The 19316-nt window shown below is 47.0% G+C and overlaps 1 protein-coding gene across 1 annotated transcript in view; it reads left to right on the top strand.

The window, feature by feature from the left end:
• TCTN2 (tectonic family member 2) overlaps nucleotides 1-19316 on the top strand; it is a 251876-nt gene that overhangs the window by 31593 nt on the left and 200967 nt on the right. Inside the window, exons 4-5 of the mRNA XM_085636293.1 lie at nucleotides 2598-2781; nucleotides 9441-9541. Coding sequence (XP_085492419.1) covers nucleotides 2598-2781; nucleotides 9441-9541 — 285 coding nt within the window. The remainder of the gene's footprint in view (nucleotides 1-2597; nucleotides 2782-9440; nucleotides 9542-19316) is intronic.

The following is a 19316-nucleotide window of genomic DNA, read 5'->3' as shown; positions in this document are numbered from 1 at the left end:
CTTCTTAGTCAAGAAATTCACAACCCCAAATTGTGTAGCTGGTATCTGAAACACTCCTTTTTGGTCACCACAAATTGCACTTCACACTTCTTATATGTTTTATTCTTTAAACACCCAAACAGATATACCACCATTTTGGAAGCCCCATGCCTCTATTGTCTGCAGGATGAGCCAAAGCTTGCTTGGTAGAATTCTGGCGTAAAATGCATGTATTTTTAAAACAAATTGATATAAATGGGGATGGATATGAAGTCAGTGACTGGATAGGGGTAATTGCACCCTAGTCATCCAACACTGTGATGGTTATATGGTTGTGGTACAGGTTAGGCAGTCTACCTATCATAGGTGAATTCAAGATATCCCACAGGTCCCACCCCGTAAAAGCCCAAACCATCTGAACTCAGTGTATGCCCGATTCTCTGTGCTAACTCTCTCGTAATAGGTCATTCCGCTACCAAATATTAGCTGACTATGTCAGGAAATTCATATCCGCCTTTTTGGTATGGTGTCTTTACTAGAGAGCCCCCTCCTCCACCCACATTTCAGTAACTCTCTCCGGTGATATTTCAGCCTTTTAATTTCTGTCCTGATATGGAGCACCTGAAAAATGCAGTGAATGTATGAAATTATAGCCATCTTAATTGCTCTTGTGTGGCTGCACCAGGAAACCTAGATAAGATGGTCTTGTGTGAAGCTGCTTTCAACTTAGGCAGATAGTTGAGAAGTTTTAGGCGGTCGACTCAAAAATATATAAAGGAATGTTTAGCAAGGCTTCTTCGATGCAAAGTGATTTTATTTTTTCTGTTTATTTTTGTTGACATGTTTGCTTCTATACTTGGGTAGAAGTTGTAACTTTATTCCCTACGTTTTAGGTCTCCCTTCCAGCACCTTTTAGCTGTCTGTTGACAAATAGCTATTGTGTACAGTATCAATAATTACAGTGGGTTTTAGTGCAGCCCATTGCTTTTCATTTGTGGCTTTGTCAGTCTCATTTGCTTGCTTCTTATTCAGTGTATTTCCTTCCCTTCTTGTGTTTACCCCTTCCATGCAGAGTATATTCTTTACTGTCCTTTGACTTGCATCCTTCCAGGTCCCACGTCGTGGAAGTACTTTCAGCACTCCACAGGAGTGAATGTTTTCTCTCACTCACTCACTTTCACTAACTCCCTTTCTCCCACGTACTCTTCCCCCCCCTTCCCCCATAATGTTCTTCCACCCACCCTCCTATGTTCTCCCTGTTGCTTACACGTTTGTCCCAAAAGCAAAGCAACAGGTATATTTTTGGCAGGTTTGACTAAAAAGCAGACTTGGTTGGGTTTTCACCGGCCTTCCGCGTGTTGCATGAAAGCTCAGGTACTGGCACACATGTGCAGCATTTCTGGCGCTCGGTAGATGCAATTTGCTGCACGCATGCAGCCTGCATTCGAGGCAGAAGGCCTACTTATGGTGACAGGAAAAGAGCGTTCTCTCATCCCGGAGGCCCATAAAGTTCCAGTTCAAATTCGAGGGGAAAGTAAATGGCAGTTTTTTCTTTAAATACTGACACAGGCAGCTGTTATTTTTGAAAACCTGCAGCTAGCCCTCTGTATTATTTTTAAGCTGGATTTTAAATTCTGTTCAGAGTGTCCTATGTTAAATTTGAAAAATCAACTATGCTGTTTATGAAGTCTGAAAATATTGAATTGAGTGTACACTTTTGAGAACCCTGAAGAGATGACCTGCCCCCTTCCAGTGTTTTAAATGTTTTTTCCTTTACTTTTTTGGTAACCATGCCTAATCAATAAGCATTGGCAAAGGCAATATTAGCACCCACATTTTAAAGGTGACACCCATTGGGCTTGTTTTTGAACTGCTTATCTATACCACAACTTGGCCAACACTGTGACAGAAATTAGTTTTGGTGCCGCCACATTAGATGCAAAAAGTTGCTCAAGTCTGTTGTATTTTATGCAGTTCTGTTGAACACATAGCACTCCAGAGATAAAGGTAGTCTTGTGTATAGGGTTATTGTAATAATTATTCACGTCTTTGCCAGTAAAACATTTTAGAGTAAGTCAGATATCAGATTGGAGACCAGGCTAGCATGGAGCTTACGAAACAGTGTGTGAATTAAACCACATACTTGTCTGCTTAGTCGAGTCCAATATTCTGATTCTGAGTAAGTTGAGGTGAGAGGTAGACCTTTCACAGAGACTGCCCAATTCATGAAGGAAATAAACACATTAGTAGGTTATTATAAGTTTGTCAATGGAAGAGAACTCTACGATCTGGGATGTAGAAGCCAGACCGAGGAAAGAGCAGCTTAGAAGCAACGCCGGAAGTAGTGAGAACATAGACCATCCTCCCTAGAAGAGGTGGTGGAAACAAAAAGTAGTAAATTAAATTGAACTACCATGGATTAGTGACACTGGAAAATTCAAGGGCAAATCTACAGATATTAATGTGTTTTAGCATTGAGGAAAGGCGCAGAGCTGATCTGACTGTAGAGGCCTCCTGATCCCAGCCCACCTTCAAGTTATACGCTTCATTTTACAGCTCAGTGTAGAGGGTTTTGAAATTTCAAAAATAAACAATATTTATTTTTCCCTCTCACTTAGAATACCTTCAAAGTGACATTGACGTGGGGTAGCCCCCTATGCTCCACCAATGAGACGAACTGCTGCACACTCTGTGTGGCCCGAACCTTTCAGGTCGTGGCTTGCCAGAATTCTACAGTGGTTGCAAGTCTGATCATTCAAGCAGAGATCTATTCAAATTCCACTTTCACAGGAACCGTGTCAGGTAAGAAAGTCAGATCAGAGTCGCAACACATTTTTTTCATTTCAGTATGTATGGGTTGAATTGTCACAGGTGACCCCTGTATGCAGAACATCCGTTATGAAGAAAGCTACTGCTGTATACTAACTAGTACAGGGGTTGTGGGAACTGTTTAAGGTATTGCAGTATGTCAATTTAGGTTATTGATTAGTAAATGCGTACTTCTTGTTATGGAATTCAGAATGATGATACTAGTTAGTCATTCAGGGCAAGAGTCGATTAAAATTAAATGTCACTATGTTCTAGCCATGGTCGTGTGTGTAGTCGGGGAAAGTTTGTAAATTACGTTTTTTAATATCAGGAATTTTCTATCCAGTTTAAAGTACACGCAGCCCCTATTTCCCTGAATAATCCAATAAATATAAATTGACTGTAGTTATGTAAGATGTGCAATTGCTTATTTTAAGCAAGAAGCCACACAAAGTGTGCTGTTTTACAGATAAACATTTCATCTTCTTGCACTTCGCCTTTCCAGATATGTTGTTTTGGACATTCGTACATTGTGCAGTATGAATTAAACATGTTTGATTCGTCCAGGCAGTTCATCAAGTTAAGAGGCTGCCTCTGACATCAAATGTAAACACTTATGGCATTCTTGCTTTGGAGTTGAAAAGGGGTTCACAGGAAACACCTTCCCACTGCAGTGTGTCTGTACATTTGTTGCAGTGCCAAGAGCAAGCATTACTATTACTGAAATCCCCGATACTCCTTTAATCACCGCTACAGAATGCAAGGCTGAGGCGAACTTTCCAGATTTCAGCCTGTAACTTGCAGGTCACAGACTATCACAGAAGCTAGTATTTAAATCACTGAACTTTGTTCACTCCATAATCTCTTTCAAATGGCCTTTGAGCGACATTCCTAAACATCCCTGGAAGATCCCTTAGCGTCCCCTAGGGACATGTTCAGTCCTTATCTGATTTTCGAAGTGTCACACTGTTCTTTCAAAAATAACCCACCTGTGTTTTTGATCAGTAATACAGAAGTGCGATTTAACAAAATACATTTACAACATTTAAGCAGCTCACCCTGAAAAACTGGGAAAAAAGTTCTTTGATCAAATTCATGAACAAAAAATGATTTGGGATACTGTCATAGATGTTCTTTATATACATCCTTTACAAAATTGTGTTCAGAATTTGTTGCCATAACAGTCCCTAAAATGTAAAAAAAAAAAAGATAGACATTAATTTACTTTGGGCCTTAGACAGACTTTAATGCATTGGGGTTGGGTGGGTGCACTCAGAGTGCTTTGATGTCTGCACTGGTGGCACATTTGGTGTCCCTGTGCATAGTCCAGCTCAAACCGGTTGCAAGAGCCATTTGCTCCTGCTCTGGCGTGAAACTGGACAAAGGACATGGGTGTAGCCACCCCTCTGTCCTGGTCCTCCCATAGGTGGGTCCCCAGAGCTTGTCCCACCCCTTCCTTTGGTATAAAGTAGGAACCCCTGGCTACAGGACTTTAGATTTTACCTGGACTAAACTCTGCTACATAAATCAAGTACTTCGACAATCTGCACAACGCTAGATGACTGAAGAATCTCCCTTGGAGTAAAGGAGTTACTCTCTCCTGCAAGGCAGGCACCTGAAACACATCTGACGGTTTGCATCTCCGAAGCTTTTGAGGACTCCGAAGATTTCTGCAACACAGGAGGTGGGTTCCCGCGGTCTCTGAGGTTGATCAGTGCTCTCAGCAATTCGGAGGCCCGTATCCCTCGTGGGGACCATGCAACCTGAACCCCTGTGCACCGTGTACATTTGCAGCAGCATATGCTTTTTGGCGAACCCTGAGGCTGTGCTTTGGGCTACTTGTAGTCCCGACCCGAGCAGTATTTCCACTGAAGATATCTGGCCTACACTGCACGAGTGTTCCGTGGGCTGGTATTTTGTGATTTAGCTCAAGGTCCCTTCGCAATCCCTGGTCCGTCGACTGGTGGGCCTCTGTGGGCAACTCTAACTCTGATTGGGCTTTCAGGTTCTTCTCAGCTCCGATCCAGGCTTGAATCACACCGGACACTTTTCATCTTCCCAGCAGCAGCCCTTCTCCGCATCACGCCATTGAAATCAACAAGTGTTTCCGACACCACTTGACCCCTATGCACCCGGCTCCTCTGGGATAAGTAATCCGGGTACCTCGGTACTCACAAGGGTGCTGGACTTAGAACCTTCTATGCTCCAAAGGGTTAGCTTGAAGTCCTCTCCTAAGTGTCCTTAATCTTTAAAATTCCAACTGCGACTTTCCCATAGAGTTGTATGGAGCTCGCTGCTGTGTTCTCACACTACACCCGTCCTCCGTGGGTCCCCTGTGTCACTACCTTGGGTGGTTCTTTGGGGTCCCAGCGATTCTATGTGCTCTAGGCACTGTGTCTAGTCAAGTCATGGTTGTTATACCACTTTCATGTACATGTATTTTATATATTCCTTGTGTGGTTCTCCTTTCATTTGGTCATTCAGGAGGTTATAATCTGGTAAACCAAGCTGCTTCATCAAACTTGAGAGGGTTGCACTCAAGTTTGATGAAGTTGATGTTTTTGCCCTAACGGGTTGGCACCCACGCGAAGAAAACAGACTTTCAATAATGGACTTTCATCTAAATGACATTATTTTTCCATGCAAGGCGGAAAATTCTCGTTTGTCTAGCAACTTTATTTTTGAATAAGAGTCAGATGAATACTGAAATGACAAATTAAGATATTGGACATATTGGCACTTTTAAAGCATTGTCAAAGGAGTTATATCAATTGATCGCATATGTATCACATTTGTTTAAATGCACAACCTAACGAATTGCATGCATTGTGGGAGGTGTAGTGTCCCAGGGAGGTTTGGCTGATTCAGGTGTAAATAATTACATGACAGAAGGAGGAGGGTTTAGACGCAGCGTGGAACGTTTAAAAAAGAGGGAGGAAATCAGAGATGGTAATCCGTTTAGTGAATGGGAGTCGAGGACGGTTCATGTTTTAGCAGGTACGTGAAAGGGAAAGCGAGCGTAATGGGAACGGTTGAGAATAATGGAAGGGAAAGATCTCTGGGTATGTTTTGACTCGAAGGAAGATGGAGGAGGAAAGAACAGTGAAGCGTGAATGATGGTAACGGAGATATAGTCATGGAATTACTAGGGGAGGAGGGTTCATACAGTAATTGAAGTGTAAGCAGGAGGGAGGAACGTTCCAAGGAAGAAGGTTTTTGACGGGAACTATCAACTGAGGGAATTGAGTAGAAAATAAGAGGCCATAGAAAGAATGGGGGACATAAATTGAAAGTTATTAAACATTTGTAGTTACATGGGGAAAAGAATTGTGTTAATTTAATTGGATTGACAATGAGTATTGTTAAGGCATATACGTAGCTGTGTGCTTTTGAGATTTTAAATATATGTTCTATTATTCATTCACAGTTACCCCTGACGAAGGGCCCTGAGGGGCCCGAAATGCATTGGGTTATAATAAACTGCTTTCAACGAACGTTGCTTTATTACGTATTCTTTGAAGAGGTTCGGATGGCCCACTGGGATATGAGAAAAGTTGGAAATTGCATTTCCTCGCATGGAATGATGTATGTCTAAATTTAACAGAAGTAGAAAAACATGGTATAAAAGGAGAAAAATTAATCAAAGATGATGACGGATTAAAAGTATCTGCAATCGCAGTAAAGGCTGTCGCCGCTGGTTTTGGGGTTAAAAGAAGCCTCGATATGATGAAACCAAGCTGCTTGACATTCCTTCAAGACTTAGCCTGAAGGCTGCTCTCCATAGCTACCACTAGGATAGCTTTCAATAAAGGTTGTCTTTCACCTAATCATCAATAATAAGGGTCGTTTGCACTGGTGCAAGGTGCCCACTTTAACTAGTGGTCAGCATATATCAGGCCAACTTCTCACAATGATGAGTTGTTTAATTGTCCTCCTAATTTAACTAGAGAAGTACAAAATGTTCTCTCTCTTCTCTGGCCAAGATTTGTGTAAATTCGGATTCCCTATTTAAATTCGAATGTTTGTACTCGGTTTTATAGGGATTTTGTTTTTCTTTTTACTGCAGGTGACTTTTTTTGCAGCTTAAACTCCTGCACATATGTGCCTAAAAACCGATTACTTGGGTAAACTATTCAGAAAATGTATTTTATGGCTAAAATGTGTAGACATACAATAAGTACAACCTTGTACATGAAATAATTCTGTAATTCTCATTTTTGGGGTTACTTTATGATTTAAAGTAATCGAGCATGAGATTGTCCCTCAAATCCCAAGAGTGTAGTAGCCCTTTTCAGTATTTTTATTTCTGCAGTAATTTCTTCAGCCATAAAAAATTGTTGTGTCTTAAATAGAGTTCGGAAGTTTCTAACAGTTTTTGGTGAGAACCACATCTCGTTCCACAGCAAGTTCAAGGAATTGAGCTGCATAAGATTTGTTTGTCCTCTTCTTATAGTTTATGTATTCCTTCCCCTTTTATTGATTAAAAACAGACGGGTATAATGTGTATAGATTTAGGATACAGATTTGAAGCAAAATGTGTTAAGGCCCAATTCCCTAGTGCTATGTGATGGTGTGTATAGACGCCTGAGGACTGCAGCAGGTGCCCTGCCTTGATGCTGAGGAGGAAGCTGAATTGTAGCACCTCCAGAAATGTGGTATGTTGATACAGGTGAGGAGGTAAAGGTTACTTGGTGGACTGAGAGGGAGAGCTGTTGTCAGATTAGCTGGCCATTTTTATATGAAAGAGTGCGAGAGAGTGAGGATTTTCCAGAAGTTTAAGGTTAGAACATTCAGAGATGGTCTCTAAGAGAGTAAACCAATACTCACTGGCACTGGTTGTTTAGGAGTCCTGCCAGACCTCTGCCCTGCCATGCTCAACATGGGCACCACTGACATATCATCACCCCTAAAGGTTGGGACCCTGACAGGCCAGGGGCAGCTACTTGACTTAAATGTCTGGAACCATGGGTTTGACAGCCAGGCACTATGACATGTCGAGCCACCAATGGGCAGATTTCCTAAGGCCCTCCATGAGCTTATCCTTGTGAAAAATAGAGAGGCGTTGTAGGACCCAGACCTGCAGTTCCTTGGTGGGTGACTCGCATTGAATCTCCACCAACGGCTACCAAAACTGTGAGTTAGTTAATCAACACTTGAAGGGCTTGAAACAGTTCCTTCCCCCAGGCATGGGGCACAGCCATTGCCAAACACACATGTATATCCCTGCCAGGGCTCATTGGCACAGCCAGATGCCTAGGTGGCACTGAGGGGGACACAGGAAAGATTGGGCGCCACTCCAGCTAACCACATCGTTGTTGCCTCACTACGTATTGAGTCACTGCCCAGAGTAGTTGTAGGGTACTTCTGTCAGCAATGCTGACATCATGGAGAGAATCACTTCCACTGCCCGCCGGTACAATGAAGAGTCCCTACCTCACTGGTGTGTGTCAGCCACTAGGGCTGAGAGAGAGAAGGACAGTTTAGTTGTGTATGTGTTCTCTGAATTGTTTCTTTCCTCATCTTTCCTTAGAGGCGAGTTATTCATTTATTACCTTCTGAAAACGTTCAATTTTGAATAAACTTTGTAGATTATATCAGACAGTTTGTGAGTTTGATTCCATCACAGATCTACAACTAGGCCAGAGGCACTTCTTTGTGTGAAGCATGTTATTTCCCTTTACGTGGACTAGAAAGGGTGCAAGTATGGTTTAGGTTGGTCCTTTAGAAATTATTGCCTGTGTAAGGTGGCCAAGCATCCCTGCCTCCATGTGACACATTCAGCATTTCTTTTTGCAAAGCCTTGTAATTTCCACAATGTCACCGCTTCCCCCATGGCTTTTGGGAGATTAGGGAAATGGCCTATGAGTCTTGCTCCTCCGGTATCTGGTTGCAGCCGATATAGACCAGACACCTCTGTCACAACTTATAGGTCCCCTCGATTGAAGCCTTCTGCTGTGTGACTGTGCGCCAGTGTATCTACAACTCTGAATGGTTGAGTCCTTGTAATATTTCCATCTTTGCTTCAAGAGTCAAGGTTGGAATTTCGAAAAAGGTTTTCAAGATACAGTGGAATGGATTTTACCTAGGTGGATTAGCAACCTTGGCTTTTGATTGCTGGATGGAAAGGTGAAGAGCTGTAGCCAATGCATTGCTCGGTGGATAGGACTGATGATATGCTCTGTTCCTTGGTTTGCCTCAGTCAAGTTCAGATTTTCCTTGATTAATCCCTTAAGAGCTGCTTGGATCTATTTAATGCTTAGTGTTGCTTGATTACCCTTATAGTTAGTTTTGTATATGTATATATTTTGTGGCTTTTTCTTGTCTACTCTAGGTTCAGTTTCATCCTCTAGTCCTGACAATACTGCTGTTGCACCAAGCTCCCAAAGCTAGCATATATGATGGAGCATCTGTAAGGGATGCTTCTATGGCCAGCGTGTAACTGATTCCGACACTCGTAACCTTGGATACATTTTGACTGGCTAGTGAATTATTGCATACAAATTGTAACCTTTAAATGGTTAAAGACTTTCTGAGTTTTAGCCCGTTTGTAACTTGAGTAATGCTTTAAAGAATGTGTGTCTCTGTGCTATTAATTTAGTTAATGCTAACAGTTTAATTCTCTAATCAACGCACTTTGGTCTACATTGTTACAGAAAACGCAACAGTGATTCCTAACCAAGTGTACCACCCTCTTGGAGATTGTCCTTGTAACCTGACAGCTGGGGCATGTGACATTGGTTGCTGCTGTGATCAGGTATTTGAGCATTATTTACATTGTTTTGTCTCACTGCTAAGCAGGTACACCTTGCCTTTCACAAACAGTTTATTTGATTAGAAGGAGCTGCCTTATTCACTAGGTTTCTTTGTCTTTTTTTTGATGTGTTCGAGCAGGGGTTGGACAATATGTCTTCACTTTCTCTGTCTAAACTGAAAAAAGACCGTACGTTAATTACGTTGGTTGAACACACATTAAAGCCATTTGTGTGTACTCGCCATATAACGCCATATAACAGAGTCTATTCCCAGCAGGTCAACTGAGTGCTTCATTCCTCTGAGGTCTGTGAACCAAGTACTATTGAGGCTACCATTACAACGTGGATTTTCACAGAAACGAAATAAGTAATTATTATTGCCTTAGTTTTTAATGTTGTTTGGCCACATCCATTCTTGAATTGGTTCATCTTCCAGTCGCAGGAGGTTGTCTCATGTTGAAACCAGTGACGTTGACAGCCACATCCTATTAATCTCGGTCTTGCCAGAGGATACTATTGGGGGCATCCATATCCACTTGTCACATGTGCTTGATGTCTCTTTTAATATATCAGCTGATTTGCAAGCAACAAATATTACCCTGAAAACCTGAAATCCAAATTAAACAGTTGCCCCAGTTGTAAATCCCTTACAGTAAATTATCAATTGGTAATGTTTAGGCTTAGATCTTTTTTATTTAATTCATTATAAACACAAATAGCACTGTGCAATGAAGCAAGATGCACATAGGAAAACAGACACCACTACTGGCATATATAACTCAATCCCATTATCAATATTTATAAATAATTACTTCAAAACCAAGCCTAAGTGTATTTAAGAAGCACAGGGGTCGATCAAGACTAGAAAGAGGAAGAAGGCGAGTCCATAGCCACTGCCATTGGGGAACGTAATGTGTGGTCTGCTCACTGATGAGACAAGAGCTCCACTTTGTGCGGCAAGTCACTCCTGCCCCTCCAGTATAATCCCTGCCAACACCATGAGAACCAAAAATGATCAACCTCAACCCCAACGCTCGTAAATCAACCTGAGAGGAACAATTCAAAGTGTGTACTGCGACACAGACGCGTTGCGGCCTCACAGGTAAATCTAAGTTGTTACCATGATAATCCACTTCACTGGGAGAGGTGAATGGTGGCCTGGACATCAAGAAAAACCAACTTCCTCATTTTCTCAGTTGTGTGTCAGACCTTCCAGCGGGCCATGCCTCCTTGTTCTTCCTAACTTCCTCTGTCCCCCATCAGTCTTGGTGCATCTCAGCAGAACCCAGCTAGCAGGAGCTGCACCAGAAACCTTCATCACTTACACCGCTGTCACCTCTCTGATATGTCCATCGAAGCAGCAGATCTATCACTCTTCTGCTTCCCTCCTTGTGGCTATCATCCTCACCAGAGGTTTGCTGAGCAGCAAAAATGGGTACTAAGGTTGAGGACGTGTGAGGAAAGCTACTGTCCCAGACTCCATCAAGCTCTGACCTCAATTTGTATGTTTTTGTTTGGTTAGGCAGATTACAAACATTTTTAGGATATATTTTTCAAAAATGAACCAATCAAGACACTAATATTATAAATTATATTCCCAGAAGATAGAAATCAGTTGCTCCCCCCCGCACAGTGTTCTCAATTCACATCTCTCTAATAAATGGCTTAAAATTTCATTCACAGCCAACATATTGAGTGATTATTGGCAATCTAGTCATCAGCTGTAATTTTGTCTACCCACAAATTCAGAGGTTGGTTTATGTGTAAACAATTTGATTGCAATGTCTTTTTCAAAACCTTCCATTATTAGAGTCCGTTTGTGCTGCTCCAACATCACCTGCAAATAACAGAAGATTGTGAAATCTGAATCCCAAAGCAATACTCTATGTTAAACTTCTAGCCATCCATTATTTTGGAAAACAGTGGAGACAAATGGGGCAATGCTGGTATGTACTACTTTGCAGTTGAGACCTACCCCCTGGACATAAAACATAAAATGCAGGCATTGAGGTTTGGACTGTGATAGGGCATTTGGAATAAATTGTTTGATTAACAGGACCGGTTCAGATATGTTTGACATTGGGGTATTTCTTCCTACCACAGTATTTGCAGTAGTTTGTTCATCTTAGTGATGACAACAGCATATGTGTGCCTAGTTCGATAAGATATCTGAAAGAGAGCGTCCGCCTCCCCCATTCCGATCCGAAGCCTCTGAGATCATCTGCGGCGTACCCCAGGGATCTTCCCTCAGCCCGACACTGTTCAACATCTACATGGCCCCGCTCGCACACGTCGCCCGACAGCATGACCTCAACATAATCTCCTACGCCAACAACACTCAACTGATCCTCTCCCTCACCAAGGACCCCATCACCGCCAAATCCAACCTCCATGCAGGAATGAAGGCCGTCGCCGACTGGAGGAAGATCAGCTGACTGAAGTTGAACACGGACAAGATGGAGGTCCTCATCCTCGGCTCCAACACTTCAGCCTGGGACGACTCCTGGTGGCCGACGACACTGGGGGCAGCCCCGACACCCACCGACCACGCACGCAACCTGGGAATCATCTTCGACCCAACGCTCTCCATGACCAAGCAAGTCAACGCTGTTTCCTCCTCCTGCTTCAACACCTTCCGCATGCTCCGCAAGATCTACAGGTGGATCCCGACAGGTACAAGAAGAACAGTCACCCAGACCCTCGTCAGCAGCAGACTCAACTACGGAAACGTCCTCTACACGGGAGCCCCAACCAAGCTCATCAAACGACTGCAACGCATACAAAACGCATCTGCACGACAGATCCTCGACATACCTCGCCACAGCCACATCACCCCCCACCTGAGAAACCTGCACTTGCTCCCCGTCAACGAGAGGATATCCTTCAAGCTCCTCATCCACGCACACAAGGCACTCCACAAGACCGGCCCAGTCTACCTCCACAGACGACTTTCCTTCTACATTCCCAACCACCAGCTCCGCTCTGCCGACCTTGCACTCGCCACCGTCCCTCGCATCCGAAGAACAACCACCGGCGGGAGATCCTTCTCCCACCTCGCCGCCAAGACCTGGAACACCCTCCCTCTGAGCCTACGACAGACCCAAGACCTGCTGACCTTCAGGAGGCTACTCAAGACCTGGCTGTTTGACCAGTAGCGCCCCCCTCCCAGCGCCTTGAGACCCTCGCGGGTATGTAGTGTGCTCTATAAATGATTGATTGATTGAGTTATAGATGCTTTACCTTCGAATTACCCCCAGGCATCAGCCTGGGTCCGGAGAATTATTTTTCCTTAGCAGTACCCCTGTGCGTCGGTAGGTGGCGTCCGTCAACTCCACGTTTTTCGACGTCGTGATCGCCGAGATGAAGTCGCGGTATCTACATAGACCCCCCCCCCCCCCCTGCGCGCTGACGTCCGTACTTTATTTTTCCGAGCGAGCCAGCTGAGATCCAGAAAGAGCAGTACCCTTAGTCACTTTTTGACTAACACTTTTTTGACTTTTGTCAACCTCTTTTTTTTGAGTCATCCGACTCCTGGTGCACTTAGGTATGTCCCATCGTCGGACCGGCTTCAAGCCTTGTGATTCTTGTCACAAGTTGGTGTCGGTCACGGACCAGCACCTCGTGTGCCTCTGGTGCCTGGAGCTCAACCATGACCCGAATTCGTGCTCAGACCCGAAGTCTTTGCGGGATCGGTCCCGAAAGCTTCTGGAGGCCCGGCAGTCAGCTCCGCACCGCTCAAGGTCCTGGTCGAGAGGGAGGTCGCGGAGCCACCACCATCATTCCTCCTCGAAGTCTTCGTCATCGTGTAAGTTTAAGCCCAAGAATAAAGCGAAGAAGCACCATCTCTCTTTGCCTTCTCCCCATCCTTCGGCCAATGCGACACGGGATGCGGAAGGTCGTCTTCCTTCGGCTCTGCCTGCGGAGCCTACTGGGACGGCTCCCAGCTTCCTGGGAGCTGAAGCGTCCCCTGCCCAGCTTTGTGCATTTTACGAAGCCCTCCACTCCATCTTTGGGCAGCCAAACTCCGCCGGTGCACCTTTTGGCCCCACAGACTCGGCTGGGGGCTCTAGGCCTTAAATGTCGGCGGCTCCGGCCCTGGCGCCGCAGGGCCCCCAGGGATCCAGACCTGGATCCAGAAGGGTGCCGGTCGACCTCACGACACATCCCCTGGTGCTGATTCCTCTGACGCCTCCGCCACCTCCAGCGTCGGTTGTGTCCCTGACCGGCATCGACCCTGGCCTCGCCCTCGACTTGGACACGCAGCCGAACCGGCGCTGACCGGTACTTTTGTACCACTGTTCTACCCTGGCGTTCCTTATCGCAGCCAAAGGAGGATGAGGAGGACTGAGAGTGGTCTGTTGACCCTCTGGCAGACCAGGTTGAAGAGCCGGGCTGGAGAGAGGAGTTGGGTGAGGCCAGTGGTCTGGATACCTCCCCAGACCTTGGTATGCTTTCTCCCCCTACTGTGGCCACAGAGGAGGGAGCCTCCTACGCTGTGGTGTTGCATAGGGCGGATGAGGCCTTGGGCCTTGAGTTTCCTATGGTGGCAGTCAGGACTAACCTCCTGACTGAGGTGCTTCAGCCGGTACCAGCCTCTTCGCTGCCTCTGCTGCAGTTCAATAAGGCCCTCACAGACATCCTTCTGGGTACTTGGTCCAAGCCCAGCACAGGGGCTCCTGTGGATAGGATGATTGCCTGACGCCACTGCCCGGCCCCAAGCAACCCAATTTTCCTCTCCCAACACCCTACCCCTGAGAGCTTGGTGGTCCAAGCCTCAGCATCCAAAGGCGCGTTCCCTACTGCTCCCCCTGATACGGAATCCAAGAAGCTGGATCATCTTGGGAAGAAGATGTTTTCTTCCACCAGCTTAGGACTGCGGTCGGTGAACACCGCATGTCTCTTGGGCCGTTACACCCACTCTGTGTGGGGCACGGTTGCGCATGTGCTGCCACAGTGTCCGGAGGAGGCCTGGGCCGTACTCTCTTATGCGGTTGCAGAGGGTAGAGATGCAGCAAAGTTCGCCATTTGATGTGGGCTGGATACCACCGACTCGCTGGGTAGAACGATTTTCACGTCGGTAGCCTTGAGATGCTCTGCCTGGCTGATGTCCACTGGCTTCTACGGGAATGTCCGATTGACACTTTTGGACATGCCCTTTGATGGCCGTCGCCTGTTTGGCGACAAGGCGGACAATATGCTTGAGCGCTTCAACGACTCTAGAGCTACGGCCAAATCCTTGGGCCTCGCGGCCACCTCTCGCCCATTTAGTATGCCTTTTGCCCCTTTTGTGGCTACGGAAGGGCTGCCCCACCATGTTCCACCCAGGGTCACATGCCGGCGCAAGCTACCCAGCCTCTGCGTGGCCGGGGACGTGGGACTCAGCGCGTGGGTCTGATGGCCAGCTGGCGGCCCAGTCCCCCAGTGCCCCCTCTGCAGCAGGCTCCAAACCTTTCTAGTCTGACCTTTCAGGGCCACCAGTTGCCAGTGGGCGGCAGGATCTGCCATCACCTCCCCCACTGGCACAACATCACGTCGGACAGGTGGGTTTTGCAGATAGTCTGAATGGGCTACTCCCTGCCCTTCGAGACTACCCCTCCCTCCATGCCATCAACACTCCCTCGCATGTCGGTGGATCACTTGGCCCTTCTCCGCCAGGAAGTTTTGGCTTTCTTGGCCAAAGGAGCTATCAAGCGAGTCCCTGTCCATAAGTAGGTCGTGGTTGTTACTCCCACTACTTCCTGGTACCCAAGAAGGACGTCAACCGCTTCATCCGGAAGGAGAAGATCAAAATGCTGACACTAGCTCGGGTCCTGTTTCACCTCGACCCTGGCAACTGGATGTAGCGTTGGACCTGCAGGACATTTCCACATCCCCGTCCTGCCAGCCCACAGGCATTATCTACAGTAGGCCACAAGCATTTTCAGTTTACTGTGATCCCCTTTGGCCTTACCAACGCCCCTCGGGTGTTCACGAAAGTGATGGCTGTAGGAAGGTGGATATCTGACTATGGTTACCCCCAACTTTTTGCCTAGTGTCTAGCTGGTTTTTCGACTTAGTTGGCCTGAGATCCTGCCATTCAGGGTCTCAGGCTGTCTGCTCTCTCTGTAAAATGGACTCCATGTACCCTAGGTACATAACCAATTGGTAAGGATCACCTTATTGGACCCTGTACAGTGTACCCCAGGTACCCAGGGCATAGGTGTACCCTAGGCCTCCCAGGGGCTGCAGCATGTATTATGCCACCCCTGGTCTGGCCTTCCAATCAGACACAACTGGCTGATCACTCAGCTGGGGCAAGGTCGTGTAATCACCCCTTGCTTAGATATAGTATGCCTATATCTGCCCTTATATATAGACACATGTGTACCTATCAGTCACTCCTATGGCAGGCCTTAACAATCCTGGAGGCAGAGTGCTTGGTAACATGTGAGATGGTGCTCTAGCATGAGCTGAGCCTGTCTGCAGCTTTCGGAACCATGTCCTTATAGCTGTTCTATGATATAGCCTACCATATACTCTTAAAGTGCCTTATAATCTTAGACGGTTATGGTAACTATGGTTTGGCTTTATCAAAACATGTCGTGTAAGGTGTCTAACACTCGGGAATAATACCCCCATGCCATTTCTGGACATGAGAATATTATTCCCCCCTTCTAGAGGGAAAGACATGTTAAAATCATACTTCAACTGTTAGCCTCTGACCAAAGCCTCAGCATCACAAAATGGATGCTGCTGCCACGACACAAGTCTGACCTCCTGCAGCTGGGAGTGATCCCAGCCAGGGAGGCCTGGACAATAGGTTTCCTGCTTGGGGAGGTGCTAGCACCTCCCCAGACAGCCTTTAGTGTATTGGGGCAGGGTGGGCTGAAAGGAATGAGACATGCCTGGGGCACACAAGGTGTTCCTTGCATAGTCCAGTTCAAACCGGCGCTGGGGCACTCCAGCCCCAGCTCTGGCGCGAAACTGGACAAAGGGAAGTGGGTGTAACCACCCCCTCCCAGGTCCCACCCATAAGGCGTGACCTAGCAGGTATCCCAGCCCCCCAGATTAGTATAAGAGTGGGAGTTGGGCCTCAAGACTTGAGATTATCCTGAACCTGCAAAACTGAACAGAAACTCTGGACCTTCGACATTCGACGAAAGAAGAAGACTGAAGAATCTCCCTTGTGGCCAAGGAGTGGCTACCCTGTGCAAACAGGCACCATCAAGAGACTACCCTTTGCTTTGTGAAACGTTCGACGAGGAACCGACTGCAGAGCCCGACCAGAGCCTTGATTTCCAGACTTCTCCGACCCTCATCCACATCTGCAGCAGAGCTGAGATCCGTGGAGGCGACGAGCGACGTGGGACCGGCTACCTGGGAAAAGTGGCTAGTAACTTACAGCGCAGCTTCTGAGGTACCCTCGAAGTTGTGCACCGGGGATTGAGAAGCCCCAACCCCAAGCACCATCTGCACCGAAGACCAGCCCCCCACACTCCACGAGTCCTGCGTGGGGCCCTTCAGCAATTTCCTGCTTGCCGCGTCTGTCCGGTTGCTTGCCCGCTGGCTAGTGGCCTCTGTGACGACGCTCCCTGAAATCTTCTGCGCTGGTTTGGCTCCTCCAGACTGGCTCCCGCTTCTCTGCAAAGAAGAAGCACCCCAGACCTTCCTGGTCTGCACCAGAAGCAAGTCCCTTGTTCTTCGTGGGTTCCGCTTGCCAAGGCTTGGTGAGTCCTAGTCCAACTTCGACGCCGCCGACAGCAAGAGCCTTCGTGGGACAGCTCGCCTCCTGGTCCTGGTCGTCCTCGACGCTTCCTGGTCCTCCTGGCTGCAGCGACAAGCTTCACCTTCACCTGCAACTCTTCACGACATCGCCTGGTTCCTTCCTGGTTCCACGTGGTCACTGGCTAGTGACCTTGACTCTGTCCCCTCTGCTTGCAGGTTTCTTCTCTTCTTGATCCCAGCCTTGGGATCCACCGGACACTCTCCCCTGACTGCCTGTCAGCATCAGGCATCCATAGGAGTCGACGACGAAAACGACGCATCTTCACCCCTATGCACCCGCAGCCTGTGGGCTAGGTAACTTGGGTACTCCGGTGCTCATCAGGATAGTGACTATCCTAGTGTCTAGTTTTCAAGTCTCAACTTCCTAGCTACTCCGGAAGTGTCCTAAATCTATCTATTTCTAAACTGTAACATTGCTATTGACTTTTACGCATTACGCGTGAGTGTTTCCACTCTGCACACGAATCCCGTGGGCCTCCCACTTCCTAACTAACGCTAGTGTAGTGTAGCCCCAGCGATTCCCTAGGCCTAGGCCTATTCTATTTCCGTGACAGTGGTTCTTATACCACTTATTTAGTATATGGTTTGCGTGGCCCCTAGGGCCTAACTGTATTACTTACCTGTGTGACTTACTGTATGCATTAATAAGACTGTGTTGTACTTACCTCTAAACTCATAAAGAGTGCTGAGGGTTTGCTTAGAATAAATACACTTTATTTTATATATATATCTGTTGTGGTGTCCTTTCATTTGGTATTCAAGGGATTATATATGGTATCACAGCTGGCTTCACATGCCATTCAGAGTTTAGCCTAAGACTGCTCTTGTCCATGCTACCACTAGGATAGCTGGTCTATAAGGTTGACTTTACAACCAATCACCATAAGGGTATTTGGACTGATATAAGGTGTACACTATAACTAGTGACATCATACATCAGGCCAACTTCTCACAATGGCAGTGGAGGCAGCTCATCTGCACAGATCCAGGGTTCCAGTCTTGCCCTATCTCGCCGACTGACTGTTGAAGGCGGGCTTACCCCAGCCTGTTATCTCCAACCTCCAGACGACGGCGGACCTCCTGCACTCGCTGGGGTTCACTATCAACGTGCCGAAGTCACACCTGATTCCATCCCAGAAGCTCCTTTTCATCTGAGCATTTCTGGACACCGCGCAGTTCCGGGCCTATCCTCCTGAGCAGCGAGCCTGGGATATTCGGGCTATGATACATATGTTTCATCCCGGGGTTCAGTGAGAATGACCTTGAGGCTGCTGAGCCTCATGGCCTCCTGCTGGTGGACCATGCTAGGTGGCGTATGCGAGCTCTGCAGTTGGACCTGAAGTTCCAGTGGGCGCAGCATTAGGGGAATCTTTCTGATTGCTTCCAGTTCTCGTAGGGCACTGCACACCAATTGCAGTAGTGGCTAACAAACCAGGATTGGGTAAATGGCAGATCCTTCTCCCTTCCCCAACCAGGGTTCACAATGGTGACGGATGCGTCACTACTGGGATGGGGCGGCCACATGGGAGAGGCAGAGATCAGAGGCCTCTGGTCTCTGGCGAAGTCCGGGCTCCACATCAATCTTCTGGAGCTCTGGGCGATTCGTCTTGCACTCAAGGCATTCCTTCCTTCTGTCAAAGGAAGAGTAGTGCAGGTGTTCACGGACAACACCACCGCCATGTGGTACTGCAACAAACAGGGCGGGTGGGGTCGTGGACCCTGTGAAAAGAGGCTCTTCGCCTTTGGACGTGGGTGGAACATCAGGGCATGTCCCAGGTGGTTGAACACCTGGCAGGTTCTCTAAACACTAGAGTGGATGAACTCAGCCGCCGGTGAATGATTGATCACGAATGCATCTTCACTCGGAGATGGTGCAAGGTCTCTTTAAGCAGTGGGGAGGGCCTTGGTTAGATCTGTCCGCCAGCGAATAGAACGCGCAGTGTCAGCGGTTCTGCGCGTTGGAATTTTCAAGGAGGCACTTGCTCAGCGACGCTTTTCGTCGCGAGTGAAGTT

The sequence above is a fragment of the Triturus cristatus genome, chromosome 11, assembly GCF_964204655.1.
Source record: "Triturus cristatus chromosome 11, aTriCri1.1, whole genome shotgun sequence".
NCBI lineage: Eukaryota > Metazoa > Chordata > Amphibia > Caudata > Salamandridae > Triturus > Triturus cristatus.
Note: the sequence above shows the minus strand (reverse complement) of the source record. Positions and strands in the feature narration are given on the sequence as shown.